At 43.0% G+C, this 27,129-nt stretch overlaps 1 protein-coding gene across 6 annotated transcripts; it reads left to right on the forward strand.

Annotated features, from left to right (window-relative positions):
• The first annotated feature begins 4,988 nt into the window (after positions 1-4,988).
• LOC116352779 (protein FAM111A) lies at positions 4,989-26,912 on the forward strand. 6 transcript variants are annotated; one of them, XM_031815300.1, is made up of 4 exons: positions 15,677-16,106; positions 22,490-22,545; positions 22,788-24,666; positions 24,703-26,912. In XM_031815300.1, the coding sequence occupies exons 1-3, from the start codon at positions 16,100-16,102 to the stop codon at positions 24,624-24,626; spliced, it is 1,902 nt and encodes a 633-aa protein (XP_031671160.1). In that variant the 5' UTR covers positions 15,677-16,099; the 3' UTR covers positions 24,627-24,666; positions 24,703-26,912. The 6 variants fall into 6 exon arrangements, with proteins under 6 accessions (XP_031671161.1, XP_031671164.1, XP_031671163.1 ...); XM_031815301.1 differs by lacking the exon at positions 15,677-16,106 and adding an exon at positions 4,989-5,093 and having other exon boundaries at positions 22,788-26,912; XM_031815303.1 differs by lacking the exon at positions 15,677-16,106 and adding an exon at positions 5,279-5,977 and having other exon boundaries at positions 22,788-26,912.
• Positions 26,913-27,129: the final 217 nt, after the last annotated feature.

Raw genomic sequence — 27,129 nt, forward strand, 5'->3', positions numbered from 1 at the left:
GCCTTTTACTGAGGCGTGGCATCCGTCTGGCCACTCTACCATAAGGGCCTGATTGGTGGAGTGCTGTAAAGATCGTTGTCCTTCTGGAAGGTTCTCCCATCTCCACAGAGGAACTCTGGAGCTCTGTCAGTGACCATTGGGTTCTTGGTCACCTCCCAGACCATGCCCCTTTCCCCAGATTGCTCAGCTTGGCCGGGCGGCCACCTCTAGAAAGAGTCATGGTGGTTTGAAACTTCTTCCATTGAAGAATTATGGAGGTTTTTTGTTTTAATACATTTGTAAAAATCTTTTTAAAAAACAGTTTTTGTCAAAGTGGGGTATTATGTGTAGATTGGTGAGGGGGGAAACATTTTGTAACGTAACAAAATGTGTAAAAAGTCAAGGGGTCTGAATACTTTCCAAATGCACTGAGAAATAAAACAGCCCTCAACCCATATGATCTAGTCCACAATAAACACTTCAACCCTTATGATCTAGTCCACAATAAACACACTTCAACCCATATGATCTAGTCCACAATAAACACACTTCAACCCTTATGATCTAGTCCACAATAAACACACTTCAACCCATATGATCTAGTCCACAATAAACACACTTCAACCCATATGATCTAGTCCACAATAAACACACTTCGACCCATATGATCTAGTCCACAATAAACACACTTCGACCCATATGATCTAGTCCACAATAAACACACTTCGACCCATATGATCTAGTCCACAATAAACACACTTCGACCCATATGATCTAGTCCACAATAAACACACTTCGACCCATATGATCTAGTCCACAATAAACACACTTCAACCCTTATGATCTAGTCCACAATAAACACACTTCAACCCATATGATCTAGTCCACAATAAACACACTTCAACCCTTATGATCTAGTCCACAATAAACACTTCAACCCTTATGATCTAGTCCACAATAAACACTTCAACCCATATGATCTAGTCCACAATAAACACACTTCAACCCTTATGATCTAGTCCACAATAAACACTTCAACCCTTATGATCTAGTCCACAATAAACACACTTCAACCCATATGATCTAGTCCACAATAAACACACTTCAACCCTTATGATCTAGTCCACAATAAACACACTTCAACCCATATGATCTAGTCCACAATAAACACACTTCAACCCATATGATCTAGTCCACAATAAACACACTTCGACCCATATGATCTAGTCCACAATAAACACACTTCGACCCATATGATCTAGTCCACAATAAACACACTTCGACCCATATGATCTAGTCCACAATAAACACACTTCGACCCATATGATCTAGTCCACAATAAACACACTTCGACCCATATGATCTAGTCCACAATAAACACACTTCAACCCTTATGATCTAGTCCACAATAAACACTTCAACCTTTATGATCTAGTCCACAATAAACACTTCAACCCATATGATCTAGTCCACAATAAACACTTCAACCCTTATGATCTAGTCCACAATAAACACACTTCAACCCTTATGATCTAGTCCACAATAAACACACTTCAACCCATATGATCTAGTCCACAATAAACACTCAACCATATGATCTAGTCCACATAAACACACTTCAACCCATATGATCTAGTCCACAATAAACACACTTCAACCCATATGATCTAGTCCACAATAAACACACTTCAACCCATATGATCTAGTCCACAATAAACACACTTCAACCCATATGATCTAGTCCACAATAAACACACTTCAACCCATATGATCTAGTCCACAATAAACACACTTCAACCCATATGATCTAGTCCACAATAAACACACTTCAACCCATATGATCTAGTCCACAATAAACACACTTCAACCCATACGATCTAGTCCACAATAAACACACTTCAACCCATACGATCTAGTCCACAATAAACACACTTCAACCCATACGATCTAGTCCACAATAAACACACTTCAACCCATATGATCTAGTCCACAATAAACACACTTCAACCCATATGATCTAGTCCACAATAAACACTTCAACCCATATGATCTAGTCCACAATAAACACTTCAACCCATATGATCTAGTCCACAATAAACACTTCAACCCATATGATCTAGTCCACAATAAACACTTCAACCCATATGATCTAGTCCACAATAAAAGTATAATAAAACATACAAATATGATGAACGATAAAAATAAGCCTCGTCATACTTTATATTATGTCCATATTGTATGTTTATGGAACATCTATCTATATTTCAGGAAGGAAACATGAAAATATGGTGATATCCGGTAGTTAGTGGTGAGTTGTAATCTGTAAGTTACCCTGTTGACCTTCCGGAGGACCTTGAACGGCTCCCCAAACAGGGGACTCAGCTTCTCACAGGGCAGGCGGAGGATGAGGTTCCTGGTGGAGAGCCAGACGTGATCACAAGGATGGAACAGTGGAGCCTCACTGCGGTGGTGATCCGCCTGGTCTTTCTGATGGCAGACAGTGCACTGGAGTCTCACGTGGGTATCGTTCCATATCACTTCCACACACCTGAACCACTCATCCACCCTAGGAGCTTCGGTCTGGCTCTGTGTCCACGGAGCCAGCTGTGGAGGAGTGTCGCAATGAATTCTGGGTATATTCAGCCCAAGTAAGGAATCGTGCCCACTCCCCCTGCAGGTCCTGGTAGTGACTCCTCAGGAACCTCCCCAGCTCCTGGTACATCCTCTCCACCTGCCCGTTAGATTGAGGCCGGTACCCGGAAGTGATGCTGACCGTGACCCCCAGCTTCTCCATGAAAGCCTTTCATACATGTGATGTGAATTGGGGGGGCCACGATCGGAGAGGATATCCTCCGGAAGGCCATTGTACTGGAAGACCTGCGGCCTAGGAACAGTAAAATAAAAATTATAATCAAAAACAACCATATCATGAAAAGCAACAAAGTCTAGGAGGAAGGGGCGCTACAGACTAGAAGATAGAGATGTCAGACTGTCTCAGTGTAACGGCTGTCGTGGGAAGAAGGTGAGGACCAAAGCACAGCGTGGTAAGTGTTCCTCTTATTGAATGAAAAAAAAAAAAATGAACAACAAAGAAACAACCGGAACAGCTCTGTCTGGACACACAAAGACTGAAAACAACCACCCATCAAACACAATGGAAAACAGGCTACTTATATATGGTTCTCAATCAGGGACAATGATTGACAGCTGCCTCTGATTGAGAACCGTACCAGGCCAAATACAGAAATAGAAAATCATAGAAAAACTAACATAGACAACCCACCCAACTCACACCGTGACCAAACTAAAACAAAAGACAAAACAAAGGAGCTAAGGTCAGGACGTGACACTCAGAGAAGTGCTGATTTAGGATCAGTTTTGCATTAAAGATCACAATGAATAAGATTACAGGCCAGAGGGAGGGACCTGGACCCTTATCCACAAAGAGTCTCAGAGTAGGAATGCTGATTTAGGATCTTTCCATATAATCTTGTTCATTATGATCTAAAAGACAAAACTGATCCTAGATAAGCCCTCCTACTCTGAGAGGTTTAATACATAGAGACTCTGGTGTTCTGTGGAGCCTGGTCTCCTCTCCTGGTCTTCAGATTCATTGATCACAGCACAGACCATCCCCAACAGAACACAGACCATCCCCAACAGAACACAGACCATCCTCAACAGAACACAGACCATCCCCAACAGAACACAGACCATCCCCAACAGAACACAGACCATCCCCAACAGAACACAGACCATCCCCAACAGAACACAGACCATCCACAACAGAACACAGACCATCCCCAACAGAACACAGACCATCCCCAACAGAACACAGACCATCCCCAACAGAACACAGACCATCCCCAACAGAACACAGACCATCCCCAACAGAACACAGACCATCCCCAACAGAACACAGACCATCCCCAACAGAACACAGACCATCCTCAACAGAACACAGACCATCCCCAACAGAACACAGACCATCCCCAACAGAACACAGACCATCCCCAACAGAACACAGACCATCCAACAGAACACAGACCAGAGGCGGCAGGTGATTAAAGTGTTGAGCCAGTAACTGAAAGGTTGCTGGTTCGAATCCCCGAACCGACAAGGTCTGTCGTTCTGCCCCTGATCAAGGCTGGTAAACTGTCATTGTAAATAAGATATATATATTTTTTTTAACCTTTATTTAACTAGGCAAGTCAGTTAAGAACAAATGCAGTTCTTAACTGACTTGCCTAGTTAAATTAAGTAAAAAATATATATATATAATCCCCATCAGAAAACAGTTTATCAGTGAAGAGTAGCCTACATTGTACAGAACACAGTGTATCAGTGAAGAGTAGCCTACATTGTACAGAACACAGTGTATCAGTGAAGAGTAGTCGACACTATACAGAACACAGTTTATCAGTGAAGAGTAGTCTACACTGTACAGAAAACAGTTTATCAGTGAAGAGTAGTCTACACTGTACAGAACACAGTTTATCAGTGAAGAGTAGTCTACACTGTACAGAAAACAGTTTATCAGTGAAGAGTAGTCTACACTGTACAGAACACAGTTTATCAGTGAAGAGTAGTCTACACTGTACAGAAAACAGTTTATCAGTGAAGAGTAGTCTACACTATACAGAACACAGTTTATCAGTGAAGAGTAGTCTACACTGTACAGAACACAGTTTATCAGTGAAGAGTAGTCTACACTGCACAGAAAACAGTTTATCAGTGAAGAGTAGCCTACACTGTACAGAACACAGTTTATCAGTGAAGAGTAGTCTACACTGCACAGAAAAATTGCAGATATCAATTGCATTTGTGACACAGGTAAAATCTATGGTCACATTTGTGTTTTTCTTAAATTTTTAAGAGGGATATTTTAATTTCTGATTCATTCCGGATATTACTTGAGTCCTCCCAGTGGTTTCCTATTGAAATGCATTTATACCTATTGTTGCCAGTAGTCGGAGGCAAATAGTACGTTTTGTCTTCACATCTGGTCACCTTTTTAAAAAAATGAACTGCTGTAACTTCCTCATTCTTCTGAGAGAAGCCTAAAGGGACAGACGCAAACGTTATCCTGCCGCATCTTGTCTCCTGTTTTACAGGTTGGTACTATTAACAAACACACAATGTCACATAATAGTAATTGGACAAGGTTAGCTAAATGTAGACGAGTCTGTATAGGAGTTGTGAAGTGTGTACTGGTTAATATAACCGAGTAGAACAAGGCTTAGTTTTCCGGACTGTAGGCTAGTTGTTGTGAAAGTGGGTGGGGGGTGGGGGGGGGGAGACTGGTGTCAAGTAGAAACACAATGTCGAGGGCTGGAAGTGAAATGGAAATGAGTGAGGACGAGTTACGTGAAGTGGAAGGTGTAGTGAAGAGCTCGGGAACCGGAGCCTCACATAAACGGACATGTTAAAGAAGAGTCTGGTCCAGTAGGAGGGACATTTTTGGAGAGTAAGATCCTGGCCTTTTTGGCGGGTCCATTTGTTTTTTGGCGGGTCCATTTGTTTTTTGGCGGGTCCATTTGTAGTTTCAGTGTGGGTGTAAAATGAGTTGAGTCAGTGAAGGTAATCTGTAGTGGGCTTGTGATGTGTTCTTCTTCCGCCTTGGAGGGAGCTGGCGCTTAATATCGCGCAATTCGGTACAAGATCGGTTGTTTGATTTGTCCTTAAGAACAGGGCGCCATTGAAAGGAGTGATTACCGGGGAAGCTGTAAATGTGAAGGGGAACCAGTCGAGGGGGGAAAATCCCCCCCCCCCCCCCACCTCGTCGTTTGTTGCGATGTAGGCACGGTGGAGTGAATGGTGAGACAGAACAGTCAGTAGCTCTATTCGGACGTGATAATATAACCATGATAATATGAAACAGGTTCAGGGATAAAAGTGTGTTTGACTAAATATCCAAAACAAAGAGGAAGACATAATACAAACTGTGGTCCCCATTCAAATCACATTGGACCAATCATGACAGGTGAAAACTAGTGAGGTGAGAACGCATGTTATAATTCTAGCATTATTTTTGTTCAAACTGAGAACTTTTGTTAAATTGAGTCCATGAATTAATGTTTAATCCTGTTGGGGGGGGGGGGGGGGGGGCTGTTAGTTGAGCATGAATTAATGTTTAATCCTGTTGGGTGGGGGGGGCTGTTAGTTGAGCATGAATTAATGTTTAATCCTGTTGGGGGGGGGGGGGCTGTTAGTTGACCATTAATTAATGTTTAATCCTGTTGGGGGGGGGGGGGCTGTTAGTTGAGCATGAATTAATGTTTAATCCTGTTGGGGGGGGGGGCTGTTAGTTGAGCATGAATTAATGTTTAATCCTGTTGGGGGGGGGCTGTTAGTTGAGCATGAATTAATGTTTAATCCTGTTGGGGGGGCTGTTAGTTGAGCATGAATTAATGTTTAATCCTGTTGGGGGGGGGGGCTGTTAGTTGAGCATGAATTAATGTTTAATCCTGTTGGTGGGGGGGCTGTTAGTTGAGCATGAATTAATGTTTAATCCTGTTGGGGGGGGGGGCTGTTAGTTGAGCATGAATTAATGTTTAATCCTGTTGGGGGGGGGGGGGGGCTGTTAGTTGAGCATGAATTAATGTTTAATCCTGTTGGGTGGGGGGGGGGGGGCTGTTAGTTGACCATTAATTAATGTTTAATCCTGTTGGGTGGGGGGGGGGGCTGTTAGTTGAGCATTAATTAATGTTTAATCCTGTTGGATGGGGGGGGGGGGCTGTTAGTTGCGCATGAATTAATGTTTAATCCTGTTGGGGGGGGGGGGGGGGGGCTGTTAGTTGAGCATGAATTAATGTTTAATCCTGTTGGGGGGGGGGCTGTTAGTTGAGCATGAATTAATGTTTAATCCTGTTGGGGTGGGGGGGGGCTGTTAGTTGAGCATGAATTAATGTTTAATCCTGTTGGGGGGGGGCTGTTAGTTGAGCATTAATTAATGTTTAATCCTGTTGGGGGGGGGGCTGTTAGTTGAGCATGAATTAATGTTTAATCCTGTTGGGGGGGCTGTTAGTTGAGCATGAATTAATGTTTAATCCTGTTGGGGGGGGGCTGTTAGTTGAGCATGAATTAATGTTTAATCCTGTTGGGGGGGGGGGGGGGCTGTTAGTTGAGCATGAATTAATGTTAATCCTGTTGGGGGGGGGGGGGGGGGGGGCTGTTAGTTGAGCATGAAACAATGTTTAATCCTGTTGGGGGGGGGGGGGCTGTTAGTTGAGCATGAATTAATGTTTAATCCTGTTGGGGGGGGGGGGGGGCTGTTAGTTGAGCATTAATTAATGTTTAATCCTGTTGGGTGGGGGGGGGGGGGGCTGTTAGTTGACCATTAATTAATGTTTAATCCTGTTGGGTGGGGGGGGGGGGGCTGTTAGTTGAGCATTAATTAATGTTTAATCCTGTTGGGTGGGGGGGGGGGGGCTGTTAGTTGCGCATGAATTAATGTTTAATCCTGTTGGGGGGGCTGTTAGTTGAGCATTAATTAATGTTTAATCCTGTTGGGGGGGGGGGCTGTTAGTTGAGCATGAATTAATGTTTAATCCTGTTGGGGGGGGGGCTGTTAGTTGAGCATTAATTAATGTTTAATCCTGTTGGGGGGGGGGGGGGCTGTTAGTTGAGCATTAATTTATGTTTAATCCTGTTGGGTGGGTGGGGGGGGGGGGCTGTTAGTTGACCACTAATTAATGTTCAACCCTGTTGGGTGGGGGGGGGGCTGTTAGTTGACCATTAATTAATGTTTAATCCTGTTGGGTGGGGGGGGGGCTGTTAGTTGAGCATGAAATAATGTTTAATCCTGTTGGGTGGGGGGGGGGGGCTGTTAGTTGAGCATGAATTAATGTTTTAATCCTGTTGGGGGGGTGGTGGCTGTTTAGTTGAGCATGAATTCATGTTTAATCCTGTTGGGGGGGGGGGGCTGTTAGTTGAGCATGAATTAATGTTTAGTCCACAATAAACACTTCAAACCCATATGATCTAGTCCACAATAAACACTTCAACCCATATGATCTAGTCCACAATAAACACTTCAACCCATATGATCTAGTCCACAATAAACACTTCAACCTTTATGATCTAGTCCACAATAAACACTTCAACCCATATGATCTAGTCCACAATAAACACTTCAACCTTTATGATCTAGTCCACAATAAACACTTCAACCCATATGATCTAGTCCACAATAAACACTTCAACCCATATGATCTAGTCCACAATAAACACTTCAACCCATATGATCTAGTCCACAATAAACACTTCAACCCTTATGATCTAGTCCCACAATAAACACTTCAACCCTTATGATCTAGTCCACAATAAACACTTCAACCCATATGATCTAGTCCACAATAAACACTTCAACCCATATGATCTAGTCCACAATAAACACTTCAACCCATATGATCTAGTCCACAATAAACACTTCAACCCATACGATCTAGTCCACAATAAACACTTCAACCCATATGATCTAGTCCACAATAAACACTTCAACCCTTATGATCTAGTCCACAATAAACACTTCAACCCATATGATCTTAGTCCACAATAAACACTTCAACCCATATGATCTAGTCCACAATAAACACTTCAACCCATATGATCTAGTCCACAATAAACACTTCAACCCATATGATCTAGTCCACAATAAACACTTCAACCCATATGATCTAGTCCACAATAATCACTTCAACCCTTATGATCTAGTCCACAATAAACACTTCAACCCTTATGATCTAGTCCACAATAAACACTTCAACCCATATGATCTAGTCCACAATAAACACTTCAACCCTTATGATCTAGTCCACAATAAACACTTCAACCCATATGATCTAGTCCACAATAAACACTTCAACCCATATGATCTAGTCCACAATAAACACTTCAACCCATATGATCTAGTCCACAATAAACACTTCAACCCATATGATCTAGTCCACAATAAACACTTCAACCCTTATGATCTAGTCCACAATAAACACACTTCAACCCTTATGATCTAGTCCACAATAAACACACTTCAACCCTTATGATCTAGTCCACAATAAACACTTCAACCCATATGATCTAGTCCACAATAAACACTTCAACCCATATGATCTAGTCCACAATAAACACTTCAACCCATATGATCTAGTCCACAATAAACACTTCAACCCATATGATCTAGTCCACAATAAACACTTCAACCCATATGATCTAGTCCACAATAAACACTTCAACCCATATGATCTAGTCCACAATAAACACTTCAACCCATATGATCTAGTCCACAATAAACACTTCAACCCATATGATCTAGTCCACAATAAACACTTCAACCCATATGATCTAGTCCACAATAAACACTTCAACCATATGATCTAGTCCACAATAAACACACTTCAACCCATATGATCTAGTCCACAATAAACACACTTCAACCCATATGATCTAGTCCACAATAAACACTTCAACCCATATGATCTAGTCCACAATAAACACTTCAACCCATATGATCTAGTCCACAATAAACACTTCAACCCATATGATCTAGTCCACAATAAACACACTTCAACCCATATGATCTAGTCCACAATAAACACTTCAACCCATATGATCTAGTCCACAATAAACACTTCAACCCTTATGATCTAGTCCACAATAAACACACTTCAACCCATATGATCTAGTCCACAATAAACACACTTCAACCCATATGATCTAGTCCACAATAAACACACTTCAACCCATATGATCTAGTCCACAATAAACACTTCAACCCATATGATCTAGTCCACAATAAACACACTTCAACCCATATGATCTAGTCCACAATAAACACACTTCAACCCATATGATCTAGTCCACAATAAACACTTCAACCCATATGATCTAGTCCACAATAAACACTTCAACCCATATGATCTAGTCCACAATAAACACTTCAACCCATACGATCTAGTCCACAATAAACACTTCAACCCATATGATCTAGTCCACAATAAACACTTCAACCCATATGATCTAGTCCACAATAAACACTTCAACCCATATGATCTAGTCCACAATAAACACACTTCAACCCATATGATCTAGTCCACAATAAACACTTCAACCCATATGATCTAGTCCACAATAAACACTTCAACCCATATGATCTAGTCCACAATAAACACTTCAACCCATATGATCTAGTCCACAATAAACACTTCAACCCATATGATCTAGTCCACAATAAACACTTCAACCCATATGATCTAGTCCACAATAAACACTTCAACCCATATGATCTAGTCCACAATAAACACTTCACCCATATGATATAGTCCACAATAAACACTTCAACCCATATGATCTAGTCCACAAATAAACACTTCAACCCTATGATCTAGTCCACAATAAACACTTCAACCCATATGATCTAGTCCACAATAAACACTTCAACCCATATGATCTAGTCCACAATAAACACTTCAACCCATATGATCTAGTCCACAATAAACACTTCAACCCATATGATCTAGTCCACAATAAACACTTCAACCCATATGAATCTAGTCCCACAATAACACTTCAACCCATATGATCTAGTCCACAATAAACACTATTCAACCCATATGATCTAGTCCACAATACAACACTTCAACCCATATGATCTAGTCCACAATAAACACTTCAACCCATATGATCTAGTCCACAATAAACACTTCAACCCATATGATCTAGTCCACAATAAACACTTCAACCCATATGATCTAGTCCACAATAAACACTTCAACCCATATGATCTAGTCCACAATAAACACTTCAACCCATATGATCTAGTCCACAATAAACACTTCAACCCATATGATCTAGTCCACAATAAACACTTCAACCCATATGATCTAGTCCACAATAAACACTTCAACCCATATGATCTAGTCCACAATAAACACTTCAACCCATATGATCTAGTCCACAATAAACACTTCAACCCATATGATCTAGTCCACAATAAACACTTCAACCCATATGATCTAGTCCACAATAAACACTTCAACCCATATGATCTAGTCCACAATAAACACTTCAACCCATATGATCTAGTCCACAATAAACACTTCAACCCATATGATCTAGTCCACAATAAACACTCAACCCATATGATCTAGTCCACAATAAACACTTCAACCCATATGATCTAGTCCACAATAAACACTTCAACCCATATGATCTAGTCCACAATAAACACTTCAACCCATATGATCTAGTCCACAATAAACACTTCAACCCATATGATCTAGTCCACAATAAACACTTCAACCCATATGATCTAGTCCACAATAAACACTTCAACCCATATGATCTAGTCCACAATAAACACTTCAACCCATATGATCTAGTCCACAATAAACACACTTCAACCCATATGATCTAGTCCACAATAAACACACTTCAACCCATATGATCTAGTCCACAATAAACACACTTCAACCCATATGATCTAGTCCACAATAAACACACTTCAACCCATATGATCTAGTCCACAATAAACACACTTCAACCCATATGATCTAGTCCACAATAAACACACTTCAACCCATATGATCTAGTCCACAATAAACACACTTCAACCCATATGATCTAGTCCACAATAAACACACTTCAACCCATATGATCTAGTCCACAATAAACACACTTCAACCCATATGATCTAGTCCACAATAAACACTTCAACCCCATATGATCTAGTCCACAATAAACACTTCAACCCATATGATCTAGTCCACAATAAACACTTCAACCCATATGATCTAGTCCACAATAAACACTTCAACCCATATGATCTAGTCCACAATAAACACTTCAACCCATATGATCTAGTCCACAATAAACACTTCAACCCATACGATCTAGTCCACAATAAACACTTCAACCCATATGATCTAGTCCACAATAAACACTTCAACCCATATGATCTAGTCCACAATAAACACTTCAACCCATATGATCTAGTCCACAATAAACACTTCAACCCATATGATCTAGTCCACAATAAACACTTCAACCCATATGATCTAGTCCACAATAAACACTTCAACCCATATGATCTAGTCCACAATAAACACTTCAACCCATATGATCTAGTCCACAATAAAAGTTAAATTAAACATATACACATATGATATATAAATTAGCCTTTCATACTTTATATTATGTCCATATATGGTCATGTTTATGTCCATATATGTCCATATATGGTCATGTTTATGTCCATATATGTCCATATGGTCATGTTTATGTCCATATATAGTCATGTTTTCTGTCCATATATGTCCATATATAGTCATGTTTTAGGAATATCTACCCAAAATATTTCACCTTCTTTATGACTTTACCAAACATATAATGACATCAGTGATCGTCAAAATCTGTTACATTTGTCAACGTCTAAATCAATGTTTGGGCCATTTAAACAGATTGTGTCCCTGTTATAGACACGGGGAGAAGGGCTTTGTAAAGGGCTCCATTTTGTTGTTCTGTAGCATATCCAATGTGTCTGTAACGTCAACACAGGGATTCAAGAAGCAGGTGCAGTTAGTGAGTTTAATAATAACGAACATTGAACGATGCAAAACAAGAGAAATGTCTGACAAGGAAACATAACCAGTATTACCTGCTGACTGATAATAACAGAGAGCAACATAAAGGGTAGGTAATCAGGAAGTAATGAAGTCCAGGTGTGACTGATGATGAGACGCAGGTGTGTTTTATGTTTTATGTGTGGTTCGTTCTGCGTTGTGTACTTTTAATTTGGACGCTGCCACAACACAGACCATCCTCAACAGAACACAGACCATCTTCAACAGAACACAGACCATCTTCAACAGAACACAGACCATCCAACAGAACACAGACCATCCCCAACAGAACACAGACCATCCCCAACAGAACACAGACCATCCTCAACAGAACACAGACCATCTTCAACAGAATACAGACCATCCCCAACAGAACACAGACCATCTTCAACAGAATACAGACCATCCCCAACAGAACACAGACCATCTTCAACAGAACACAGACCATCCCCAACAGAACACAGACCATCCCCAACAGAACACAGACCATCCCCAACAGAACACAGACCATCCCCAACAGAACACAGACCATCCCCAACAGAATACAGTTTATCAGTGAAAAGTAGCCTACACTGCACAGAACACAGTTTATCAGTGAAGAGTAGCCTACACTGTACAGAACACAGTTTATCAGTGAAGAGTAGCCTACACTGTACAGAACACAGTTTATCAGTGAAGAGTAGCCTACACTGTACAGAACAGTTTATCAGTGAAGAGTAGCCTACACTGTACAGAACACAGTTTATCAGTGAAGAGTAGTCTACACTGCACAGAACAATTGCAGATATCAATTGCATTTGTGACACAGGTAAAATCTATGGTCACAGAGCGCAAAATAACTGATGAATTTAAGAAAGCTCAACATCCGGTGAACATGGCCGAGGTCAGTAAAGGCGGCAAAAAAAGAGCGCGTAATTAAATTGTTTGTCAGTGTGACAAAATGAAAACGTAGAGTTTCCATCTACTTCGCGCGCAATTGAAATGTCAAAGAACGCCGCAGTTCGCGGGTAAAGTCGTGGGTGAAACCATTCACTTCAGGAAAAGGGGTGATTATAAATCAAGTTTCCTTTCATTATGTGTTGTTGAATTCATAATAATTATTTGCTGACAGTGTAGTAAGGTTGGCAATACGAGAGGTCTTCGGACGTACCATTTTTGTATTATTTTCTTTCAATGAACAAGTAGTGGGTTTTGAGTGCTTCTCCCCTATTTGGGGAGTTGGTCTACCTGCTCCTCAGTCAGAGAGATACTTCCTCTGTATATAAACACCTGTTTTTAAAACTATAACACAATAGTGTCTTTGGAAAACGGGTTCATATATCATAAAGACAATAGCGATATGTAGTTATGTATTTATGTATCCGTTAATGTATTTAAGACCTGTTTCGGTAAGTTTATTAGTATTATTCTTTTTTTTTCACCTTTATTTTAAAAAATATTTTATTTATCCGTTATTTTACCAGGTAAGTTGACTGAGAACACGTTCTCATTTGCAGCAACGACCTGGGGAATAGTTACAGGGGAGAGGAGGGGGATTAATGAGCCAATTGTAAAATTTAACCAGGTAGGCTAGTTGAGAACACCTTTATTTAACCAGGTAGGCTAGTTGAGAACAAGTTCTCATTTACAACTGCGACCTGACCAAGATAAAGCACAGCAGTTAGACACATACAACAACACAGAGTTACACATGGAATAAATCATTTTTGCTGGCTGAGCTAGCCATGTTAATGACGAGCTAAATAACACCGTCGTTCACTGCACTACAATGTCTCGCTAGCTACTGCTAGCAGGTGATTTATTGATATTAAGTGAATGTTTGTTTTTGTATTAATGTCACTTCACATTGAGGCCATGTGTCATTACTGTTGCTCCTATCTAAAATATATATTGTGTTCTACCTAACCAGTGAGCGTGTGGCTGTGACCGTCCTGTCATCACTGTTTGATATCTTTTACTGCAGATAAAAACCAAGTCAACCTGAAGTGTGGTTGTCCATGTGCCTTTCTTCTGGGGGGGGGGGGGGGTAATGTGAAGTTGGTTACACCAGCAGCACAGTTAGTCACCAACGCTCTGGACAACATGAAAACAGCCTAACAAGCTCTGCAAGGGTGAGTAAAATGATCAGAGTGATGTGTTCTCTCATTTGTGTCTGGAAGTAGCTAGCCAACGTTAGCCTGTTAGCTTGAGTGCTTGACAGCCGTTGTGAAGCCAGAATGCTACTCCTCGGCCAGAGCGTCCATTGAGATCTCTGAGAGCGAAACGCTCTGAATTTATGACCGGATAATCTGACAACGCTCTGAATTTATGACCGGATAATCTGACAACGCTCTGAATTTATGACCGGACAATCTGACAACGCTCTGAATTTATGACCGGACAATCTGACAACGCTCTGAATTTATGACCGGACAATCTGACAACGCTCTGAATTTATGACCGGACAATCTGACAACGCTCTGAATTTACGACCGGATAATCTGACAACGCTCTGAATTTATGACCTGACAATCTGACAACGCTCTGACTTTATGACCTGACAATCTGACAACGCTCTGACTTTATGACCTGACAATCTGACAACGCTCTGAATTTATGACCTGACAATCTGACAACGCTCTGAATTTATGACCTGACAATCTGACAACGCTCTGAATTTATGACCGGACAATCTGACAACGCTCTGAATTTATGACCGGACAATCTGACAACGCTCTGAATTTACGACCGGATAATCTGACAACGCTCTGAATTTATGACCTGACAATCTGACAACGCTCTGACTTTATGACCTGACAATCTGACAACGCTCTGAATTTATGACCTGACAACGCTCTGAATTTATGACCTGACAATCTGACAACGCTCTGAATTTATGACCGGACAATCTGACAACGCTCTGAATTTATGACCGGACAATCTGACAACGCTCTGAATTTATGACCTGACAATCTGACAACGCTCTGAATTTATGACCTGACAATCTGACAACGCTCTGAATTTACGACCGGATAATCTGACAACGCTCTGAATTTATGACCTGACAATCTGACAATGCTCTGAATTTACGACCGGACAATCTGACAACGCTCTGAATTTACGAACGCCCAGTGCGCACTCTGGCATTCCAGATTGTGTTGTGTTGTTACACAATAGTATGGTGGTAATAACAAGTTTATCCATCCAAAACTTTTCAATAATTGACCACTTGTCTTTTGAACTCACCTGTTGTACGGACTAGTAGGGCGGTAATAACACAAGTTTATCAGTCATGTCCTCATAAGAGACTGTTTGGTTCACATTTCACTCATCATTTGGCATTTTCACATATGACTGTCTACTCAACTAAATTGTAAAATGTAAAACAAGGTAATTTTCTAATTGTTATTATAATTATATCTCTCCATTACCGTCTATAGCTTGACCAACGAGACAGTTGCTTTATTAATGTACTACCATCTGGTTTAGACAGGACCTTTCCAGAAGTTGAGCGTGGGGCAGGTATGTTAGGTAGGTGGGCATTTATACAGTACTCTATATATACAGTGATCTAGATGGTTTAGATGTGGTTGCCATAGCAGTAGGCTACTACACAATCACAACTGATTTTTCTAGTTGGATTCAATTAACCAAAGTTTAGCTGGTCATTGAGTGCCATTGGATCTGGCAATAGGCTTGTTCTTGTGAACCACCGGTGGGTGGGGTGTCTGTTTTACAAGCCAAAGAGAGAAGGGGCTGGTTTATCTTGTTGTATTTGGGTCTTTATTGAAAGTCCACTCTGGGCCGTCTTCTTCCCTGTTCTTCTGCAGTCTACCTGTTCTCCTGCAGTCTACCTGTTCTCCTGCAGTCTACCTGTTCTTCTGCAGTCTACCTGTTCTCCTGCGGTCTACCTGTTCTCCTGCAGTCTACCTCTACTCCGGTCTACCTGTTCTCCTGCAGTCTACCTGTTCTCCTGCAGTCTACCTGTTCTCCTGCAGTCTACCTGTTCTCCTGCGGTCTACCTGTTCTCCTGCAGTCTACCTCTACTCCGGTCTACCTGTTCTCCTGCGGTCTACCTGTTCTCCTGCAGTCTACCTGTTCTCCTGCAGTCTGCCTGTTCTTCTGCAGTCTACCTGTTCTCCTGCAGTCTACCTGTTCTTCTGCAGTCTACCTGTTCTCCTGCAGTCTACCTCTACTCCGGTCTACCTGTTCTCCTGCAGTCTACCTGTTCTCCTGCAGTCTACCTGTTCTCCTGCAGTCTACCTGTTCTCCTGCAGTCTACCTGTTCTTCTGCAGTCTACCTGTTCTCCTGCAGTCTACCTGTTCTCCTGCAGTCTACCTGTTCTCCTGCGGTCTACCTGTTCTTATGCGGTCTACCTGTTCTCCTGCAGTCTACCTCTACTCCGGTCTACCTGTTCTCCTGCGGTCTACCTGTTCTCCTGCAGTCTACCTGTTCTCCTGCAGTCTACCTGTTCTCCTGCAGTCTGCCTGTTCTTCTGCAGTCTACCTGTTCTCCTGCAGTCTACCTGTTCTTCTGCAGTCTACCTGTTCTCCTGCAGTCTACCTCTACTCCGGTCTACCTGTTCTCCTGCAGTCTACCTGTTCTCCTGCAGTCTACCTGTTTTCTCTGCATGTCTACCTGTTCTCTGCAGTTACCTGTTCTTCTGCAAGTCTACCTGTTCTCCTGCAGTCTACCTGTTCTCCTGCAGTCTACTGTTCTTCTGCGGTCTACCTGTTCTCCTGCAGTCTACCTCTACTCCGGTCTACCTGTTCTCCTGCGGTCTACCTGTTCTCCTGCAGTCTACCTGTTCTCCTGCAGTCTACTGTTCTCCTGCAGTCTACCTGTTCTCCTGCAGTCTGCCTGTTCTTCTGCAGTCTACCTGTTCTCCTTGCAGTCTACCTGTTCTTCTGCAGTCTACCTGTTCTCCTGCAGTCTACTCTACTCCGGTCTACCTGTTCTCCTGCAGTCTACCTGTTCTCCTGCAGTCTACCTGTTCTCCTGCAGTTACCTGTTCTCCTGCAGTCTACCTGTTCTCCTGCAGTCACCTGTTCTCCTGCAGTCTACCTGTTCTCCTGCAGTCTACCTGTTCTCCTGCGGTCTACCTGTTCTCCTGCGGCTCTACCCTGTTCTCCTGCGGTCTACCTGTTCTCCTGCAGTCTACCTGTTTCTCCTGCAGTCTACCTGTTCTTCCTGCGGTCTACCTGTTCTCCTGCGGTCTACCTGTTCTCCTGCGGTCTACCTGTTCTCCTGCGGTCTACCTGTTCTCCTGCGGTCTACGCTGTTCTCCTTGCGGTCTACCTGTTCTCCTGCGGTCTACCTGTTCTCCTGCCGGTCTACCTGTTCTCCTGCGGTCTACCTGTTCTCCTGCGGTCTACCTGTTCTCCTGCGGTCTACCTGTTTCTCCGGTCTACCTGTTCTCCTGCGGTCTACCTGTTCTCCTGCAGTCTACCCTGTTCTCCTGCAGTCTACCTGTTCCTCCTGCAGTCTACCTGTTCTCCTCCGGTCTACCTGTTCTCCTGCGGTCTACCTGTTCTCCTGCGGTCTACCTGTTCCTCCTGCAGTCTACCTGTTCTCCTGCAGTCTACCTGTTCTCCTGCAGTCTACCTGTTCTCCTCCGGGTCTACCTGTTTCTCCTGCAGTCTACCTGTTCTCCTGCAGTCTACCTGTTCTCCTGCAGTCTACCTGTTCTCCTGCTGGTCTACCTGTTCTCCTGCGGTCTACCTGTTCTCCTGCGGTCTACCTGTTCTCCTGCGGTCTACCTGTTCTCCTGCGGTCTACCTGTTCTCCTGCAGTCTACCTGTTCTCCTCCGGTCTACCTGTTCTCCTGCAGTCTACCTGTTCTCCTGCAGTCTACCTGTTCTTCTGCAGTCTACCTGTTCTCCTGCTGGTCTACCTGTTCTCCTGCGGTCTACCTGTTCTCCTGCGGTCTACCTGTTCTCCTGCGGTCTACCTGTTCTCCTGCGGTCTACCTGTTCTCCTGCGGTCTACCTGTTCTCCTGCGGTCTACCTGTTCTCCTGCGGTTCTTCTTTGCTCTTTTTTATATTTAAGTAGAAATGGGCATAATGTTTGAGTCAATGTTGGTACATTGCAACCTTCTGGTTTTTTTTATATTTCTAGGATGATTTTAACCCAAACATTACGCCACGTTTTGACCATCGTAAAGCCTAGTTATCTGGTTGCTTCGACAGTCATTTTTGAAGATTTTTTAAAATGATACAACGTGATTAGTGATGAATTTACATTTGTCCCTCATTTCAAGATCCGACCCTGTTACGTACGTGAACTGATCTCTCATTTTAATATGGTGAAACTATTCTTTTATAAAAAATGATTCAAAAGAAACATTAAACATCTAATAGTTATAGTGTAGAAGCCGGTGAGCTGGAGAAAGGAGATACCTAGTCAGCAGGTGAGCTGGGGAAGGGGAAAGGAGATACCTAGTCAGCAGGTGAGCTGGGGAAGGAGAAAGGAGATACCTAGTCAGCTGGGGAAGGGGAAAGGGGATACCTAGTCAGCAGGTGAGCTGGGAAAGGAGATACCTAGTCAGCAGGTGAGCTGGGGAAGGGGAAAGGAGATACCTAGTCAGCAGGTGAGCTGGGGAAGGAGAAAGGAGATACCTAGTCAGCAGGTGAGCTGGGGAAGGAGAAAGGAGATACCTAGTCAGCAGGTGAGCTGGGGAAGGAGAAAGGAGATACCTAGTCAGCAGGTGAGCTGGGGAAGGAGAAAGGAGATACCTAGTCAGCAGGTGAGCTGGGGAAGGAGAAAGGAGATACCTAGTCAGCAGGTGAGCTGGGGAAGGAGAAAGGAGATACCTAGTCAGCAGGTGAGCTGGGGAAGGAGAAAGGAGATACCTAGTCAGCAGGTGAGCTGGGGAAGGGGAAAGGAGATACCTAGTCAGCAGGTGAGCTGGGGAAGGGGAAAGGAGATACCTAGTCAGCAGGTGAGCTGGGGAAGGGGAAAGGAGATACCTAGTCAGCAGGTGAGCTGGAGAAGGAGAAAGGAGATACCTAGTCAGCAGGTGACCTGGAGAAGGGGAAAGGGGATACCTAGTCAGCTGGAGAAGGGGAAAGGGGATACCTAGTCAGCAGGTGACCTGGAGAAGGGGAAAGGGGATACCTAGTCAGCTGGAGAAGGGGAAAGGGGATACCTAGTCAGCTGGGGAAGGGGAAAGGGGATACCTAGTCAGCTGGGGAAGGGGAAAGGGGATACCTAGTCAGCTGGGGAAGGGGAAAGGAGATACCTAGTCAGCTGGGGAAGGGGAAAGGGGATACCTAGTCAGCTGGGGAAGGGGAAAGGGGATACCTAGTCAGCTGGGGAAGGGGAAAGGGGATACCTAGTCAGCTGGGGAAGGGGAAAGGGGACACCTAGTCAGCTGGGGAAGGGGAAGGGGGATACCTAGTCAGCTGGGGAAGGGGAAAGGGGATACCTAGTCAGCTGGGGAAGGGGAAAGGAGATACCTAGTCAGCTGGGGAAGGGGAAAGGGGATACCTAGTCAGCTGGGGAAGGGGAAAGGAGATACCTAGTCAGCAGGTGAGCTGGGGAAGTGGAAAGGAGATACCTAGTCAGCTGGGGAAGGAGAAAGGAGATACCTAGTCAGCAGGTTAGCTGGAGAAGGAGAAAGGAGATACCTAGTCAGCAGGTGAGCTGGAGAAGGAGAAAGGAGATACCTAGTCAGCAGGTGAGCTGGAGAAGGAGAAAGGGGATACCTAGTCAGCAGGTGAGCTGGGGAAGGAGAAAGGAGATACCTATTCAGCAGGTGAGCTGGGGAAGGAGAAAGGAGATACCTAGTCAGCAGGTGAGCTGGGGAAGGAGAAAGGAGATACCTAGTCAGCAGGTGAGCTGGGGAAGGGGAAAGGAGATACCTAGTCAGCAGGTGAGCTGGGGAAGGGGAAAGGAGATACCTAGTCAGCTGGTGAGCTGGGGAAGGAGAAAGGAGATACCTAGTCAGCAGGGGATGGGGAAAGGGGATACCTAGTCAGCAGGTGAGCTGGAGAAGGAGAAAGGAGATACCTAGTCAGCAGGTGAGCTGGAGAAGGAGAAAGGAGATACCTAGTCAGCAGGTGAGCTGGAGAAGGAGAAAGGAGATACCTAGTCAGCAGGTGAGCTGGAGAAGGAGAAAGGAGATACCTAGTCAGCAGGTGAGCTGGAGAAGGAGAAAGGAGATACCTAGTCAGCAGGTGAGAAGGAGAAAGGAGATACCTAGTCAGCAGGTGAGAAGGAGAAAGGAGATACCTAGTCAGCAGGTGAGCTGGAGAAGGAGAAAGGAGATACCTAGTCAGCAGGTGAGCTGGAGAAGGAGAAAGGAGATACCTAGTCAGCAGGTGAGCTGGAGAAGGAGAAAGGAGATACCTAGTCAGCAGGTGAGCTGGAGAAGGAGAAAGGAGATACCTAGTCAGCAGGTGAGCTGGGGAAGGGGAAAGGGGATACCTAGTCAGCAGGTGACCTGGAGAAGGAGAAAGGAGATACCTAGTCAGCAGGTGAGCTGGAGAAGGAGAAAGGAGATACCTAGTCAGCAGGTGAGCTGGAGAAGGAGAAAGGAGATACCTAGTCAGCAGGTGAGCTGGAGAAGGAGAAAGGAGATACCTAGTCAGCAGGTGAGCTGGAGAAGGAGAAAGGAGATACCTAGTCAGCAGGTGAGCTGGGGAAGGGGAAAGGGGATACCTAGTCAGCAGGTGACCTGGAGAAGGGGAAAGGGGATACCTAGTCAGCTGGGGAAGGGGAAAGGAGATACCTAGTCAGCTGGGGAAGGGGAAAGGGGATACCTAGTCAGCTGGGGAAGGGGAAAGGAGATACCTAGTCAGCTGGGGAAGGGGAAAGGAGATACCTAGTCAGCAGGTGAGCTGGGGAAGGGAAAAGGAGATACCTAGTCAGCTGGGGAAGGAGAAAGGAGATACCTAGTCAGCAGGTGAGCTGGAGAAGGAGAAAGGAGATACCTAGTCAGCAGGTGAGCTGGAGAAGGAGAAAGGAGATACCTAGTCAGCAGGTGAGCTGGAGAAGGAGAAAGGAGATACCTAGTCAGCAGGTGAGCTGGAGAAGGAGAAAGGAGATACCTAGTCAGCAGGTGAGCTGGAGAAAGGAGATACCTAGTCAGCAGGTGAGCTGGAGAAGGAGATACCTAGTCAGCAGGTGAGCTGGAGAAGGAGATACCTAGTCAGCAGGTGAGCTGGAGAAGGAGATACCTAGTCAGCAGGTGAACTGGGGAAGGAGAAAGGAGATACCTAGTCAGCAAGTGAACTGGGGAAGGGGAAAGGAGATACCTAGTCAGCAGGTGAGCTGGAGAAGGAGAAAGGGGATACCTAGTCAGCAGGTGAGCTGGAGAAGGAGAAAGGAGATACCTAGTCAGCAAGTGAACTGGGGAAGGAGAAAGGAGATGCCTAGTCAGCAGGTGAGCTGGAGAAGGAGAAAGGAGATACCTAGTCAGCAGGTGAGCTGGGGAAGGAGAAAGGAGATACCTAGTCAGCAGGTGAGCTGGAGAAGGAGAAAGGAGATACCTAGTCAGCAAGTGAACTGGGGAAGGAGAAAGGAGATACCTAGTCAGCAGGTGAGCTGGGGAAGGAGAAAGGAGATACCTAGTCAGCAGGTGAGCTGGAGAAGGAGAAAGGAGATACCTAGTCAGCAGGTGAGCTGGGGAAGGAGAAAGGAGATACCTAGTCAGCAGGTGAGCTGGGGAAGGAGATAGGAGATACCTAGTCAGCTGCTCGTTGCTACGTCAGTCTACTTTTAACCTCTTGCGATGGGAAAACATGTTTTTTAATGAAGTTGAACGTGCTCTTTATGACAATGTTACAATTAGGTGACACAAACAGTTTTTACATTTTTTTTTTTTTTTACCAAATTACCCAAAATGCACTATTGATGGAATGACCCTCTTATCAACCACAATGGACTTAATAATGTTGAATCATTTCACAGGTCATTTCACAGGTCCAATGGCAGCCGTGGTGAAGTCCGAGCCGCTTGAGAGCGATGTGAGTGAAGTTATTTTAGTTTTAGTTTAAGCATGACTTTGATGGGCCACATAATAAAAGCATCATCAGCATCAAGGACAGAGGGATCTTATCGTGTGTGTGTGTGTATATATTTATACAATACTGTTTCTCAATATGATGAAAATATACTGCAGAGTATCTCAGAATACTTTATCCTCACCATTTCAGTAACATGAGAATATTGACACCAAAAAAAATCAATATTCTATTTTCTTTTACAGATTTATCCAGAAATGGAACACTGTCACTCATTCTCCTTCAGTTGCCCAACTCATAAAATAACCAAAGAGGAAATCACCTGCACCAAACCTGGAACAATATGGAGAGCTCTTGAAACTAATGACACATTCAAGGAGTTAAACCAAATGGACAGGAAGACACCGAAAGGGAAAGACATTGTCATCAAGAGTTGTAAGGGGTACATAGTGAAGCACTTTCCATGTTGGCTGATCAAAGAGGATGACCGTCTCACTATTGAGATGGTCACACATGCCACAGATGAACCTGCAGGGGTCACGGATCAGGAAACAGACAATTATGTCACTTTCTCTGTTGAGACAACGGGAGGGAAAAACAGTAAATCAAAACAAATACTTGGAAACAAACAACTGGAGTCCTACGGACCTCTATGTGTCTATGCAAAACAGAAGGACGAAGTGAAGAAGGCTCTACGAAATGATGGACGCTTCTCAAACATTGTGTTTGAACAGAAATGCCAGCTCTCTGAGCGATCATCAGGAAGCAAGGTTTCAATGGGGCAAATTGCAAAAAAACTTAATGGTAGAAACTTTGAAATGTGTCTGACAAAACAGAAGGAGAAAATGGCAATTAAGATGGAAACATCTGAATCCACAATAAAAACTAAAAACATTATAACCACGCAAACATCTCTGTTCAACCCAAGCCCTGACTCTGAAGGAGACGGCACACAGATGCCTCCATCGACGCTAACAACTGAAACATCAGATGTAGGGGAGTCCTCTTCGAGAAGAAAGCAGAAACGAAAATGCATTCCCGTGCCAAAACATGGTGAAATATTGACGATCCTTCGCAACCAGTTTGATGATCTGGTGAAGCAGATGGAAAGTAGGAGGGAATACAGCCAACAGAAGATATTTCCTGAAGAGTTGGATCTCATGAAGCAGGAATTCGGGAAAATCAGACAAAAGTTCTCTGAGGTTCACAGAGTGAAGAAATTGATTGAACTTGGTGCCTCCGTTTGTCAGGTGATTGTTGAAGGTGTTCAGGGTGTTCAGGGGACAGGCTTCGTGCTGTTTGACAACTACATCCTAACAAATGCACATTTGTTTGGTGAAAATGTAAGAGAAAACTTACAGTTGTTAGTCGATGTATCTGTGAAGTTCAACTATGAAAATCCAAATGGAGCCGATGTGAACGTATTCAGAGCAAAAACCCTGCTGATCGACTTTCAATATGGACATCAGGGAAAATATTATATCGACTATGCCATACTGGAGATGGATCCTCAGAATAAGAAGCAACAGAAAAAGGTTCCTCCTGGTCTCCTCCGTGAATATGGCCCAGTCCCAGCATGCGGTGGGGCCTGCCTCATTGGACACCCAGGTGGACTGGTGAAACAAATGGAGCCCACCTCCATCATTGGCAGTGAGATAAGAGAGGAGGCGGCGAATAAATATAAACGGGAAAAGGGACATGCAATCTTCACAATAAACGACGCCCTTGAAAAACAGAAAAAGCGCTACGAGGAAGTGATGCAGGAGAACAAGGACGACTTTGTGACCTACAACACCTCCTTCTTCCATGGATCTTCTGGCTCGCCAGTCTTCGATGAGCTTGGTCGAGTGTTTGGCATACATACTGGTGGCTTTGAATATGAGGATAAGCGCACGCAGAGCAAACAGAGTGTGTTAGAGTACGCCCTCCCTCTGCTCACCATATTACGGAACTTTGTCATCCGTTTGGAGGAGGACAACAATCAGGCAGTTTTGAAAAGAGTTAAGGAAGAGGCACAGAAAAACCTCTTCCTGTTTGATGCTCTTTTCAAGACTAATGGTGATGAGCCTATGGATATGTCGTAGGAGATTGTTGCAAATACAGATAATTCAATGCCACCCAGTGGTTGTCCTGGGAACAACACAACAATGCCACCCAGTGGTTGTCCTGGGAACAACACAACAATGCCACCCAGTGGTTGTCCTGGGAACAACACAACAATGCCACCCAGTGGCTGTCCTGGGAACAACACAACAATGCCACCCAGTGGTTGTCCTGGGAACAACACAACAATGCCACCCAGTGGTTGTCCTGGGAACAACACAACAATGCCACCCAGTGGTTGTCTTGGGAACAACACAACAATGTCTATTAAGAATTCAGAGGGAGGCTGCAAATACTGTAATAGTCAGTATTCATGTTAAACCATTCCACTAGTGCCTTTCAGGGTATTGATAATATTACTTGTCCTAGGTCAAAGGTACATGTTTTATTTGATATATATAAACCACTGGTTCCTTATGAAGTACTCTGCATTTCTGTGAAGCATGGTTTCTTTTTAAAAAGATACTTCGGTCTCAGTGGGCCTTCTCTGCAAAAATAAACATTTAATAGATTCAGACATCTACCTAGATCAGATTGCAACTATCTAAATATTGTTTTTATTGTGTTCTACATTTTGATTACTTGTCTTTTTCTTTAACTTTGTTGAATAGAGTAATGTGGAATAGAATCATGTTGAATAGTCATGTTGAATAGAGTGAATAGAGTCATGTTGAATAGAGTGAATAGAATCATGTTGAATAGAGTCATGTTGAATAGAATCATGTTGAATAGAATCATGTTGAATAGAGTGAATAGAGTCATGTTGAATAGAATCATGTTGAATAGAGTCATGTTGAATAGAATCATGTTGAATAGAATCATGTTGAATAGAGTGAATAGAGTCATGTTGAATAGAATCATGTTGAATAGAGTGAATAGAGTCATGTTGAATAGAGTCATGTTGAATAGAATCATGTTGAATAGAGTGAATAGAGTCATGTTGAATAGAGTCATGTTGAATAGAGTCATGTTGAATAGAGTCATGTTGAATAGAATCATGTTGAATAGAGTCATGTTGAATAGAATCATGTTGAATAGAGTCATGTTGAATAGAATCATGTTGAATGTGTTGAATAGAATCATGTTGAACAGAGTCATGTTGAATAGAGTGAATAGAGTCATGTTGAATAGAATCATGTTGAATAGAGTCATGTTTAATAGAATCATGTTGAATGTGTTGAATAGAATAATGTTGAATAGAATCATGTTGAATAGAATCATGTTGAATGTGTTGAATAGAATCATGTTGAATGTGTTGAATAGAATCATGTTGAATAGAGTCATGTTGAATAGAATCATGTTGAATAGAATCATGTTGAATAGAGTCATGTTGAATAGAATCATGTTGAATAGAGTCATGTTGAATAGAATCATGTTGAATAGAATCATGTTGAATGTGTTGAATAGGATCATGTTGAATAGAATCATGTTGAATGTGTTGAATAGAATCATGTTGAATAGAATCATGTTGAATGTGTTGAATAGAATCATGTTGAATAGAATCATGTTGAATGTGTTGAATAGAATCATGTTGAATGTGTTGAATAGAATCATGTTGAATAGAGTGAATAGTCATGTTGAATAGAGTGAAAAGTCATGTTGAATAGATTCATGTGGAATAGAGTCATGTGGAATAGAATCATGTTGAATAGAGTGAATAGAATCATGTGGAATAGAGTGAATAGAATCATGTTGAATAGAGTGAATAGAATCATGTGGAATAGAGTCATGTTGAATAGAGTGAATAGAATCATGTGGAATAGAGTCATGTTGAATATGTTGAATAGAGTCATGTTGAATAGAATCATGTTGAATAGAGTCATGTTGAATAGAGTCATGTGGAATAGTCATGTTGAAGAGTGAATAGAATCATGTGGAATAGAGTCATGTTGAATATGTTGAATAGAGTCACTACTCTTGTTCTCTTCTGAGACGGTGACTTCCTTTGTAGCTCAGTTGGTAGAGGATGGTTCGATTCCTGGGACCACCCAAACTTACAAAACAAGATTTTATGCACGCATGACTGTAAGTCTCTTTGGATAAAAGCGTCTGCTAAATGGTATATTATATTATATTACTTCATGGATCCATCGTTTTGCTTTCTTGGTTTGACATGTAAAGGTTAATCATGAGTACAATGTGGTCACTGTGATTACACTGGAATACTGTATGCATCATTTAGACATTGTTACAACTCATGAAATGACAACAATCATGTATAAAACTAGTGACAGACTGACTAATCAATAAATGTGTTGACAATTACAGCTTGCTTATTGCTTCTTATTGCAAATGGACCAAACAATGGTGTGTCTGATCACATGACTGTGACCACACAGGGGTGTGTCTGATCACATGACTGTGACCACACAGGGGTGTGTCTGATCACATGACTGACCACACAATGGTGTGTCTGATCACATGACTGTGACCACACAGGGGTGTGTCTGATCACATGACTGTGACCACACAATGGTGTGTCTG

This window comes from Oncorhynchus kisutch, unplaced genomic scaffold (genome assembly GCF_002021735.2).
Source record: "Oncorhynchus kisutch isolate 150728-3 unplaced genomic scaffold, Okis_V2 Okis09a-Okis19a_hom, whole genome shotgun sequence".
Taxonomy (NCBI): domain Eukaryota; kingdom Metazoa; phylum Chordata; class Actinopteri; order Salmoniformes; family Salmonidae; genus Oncorhynchus; species Oncorhynchus kisutch.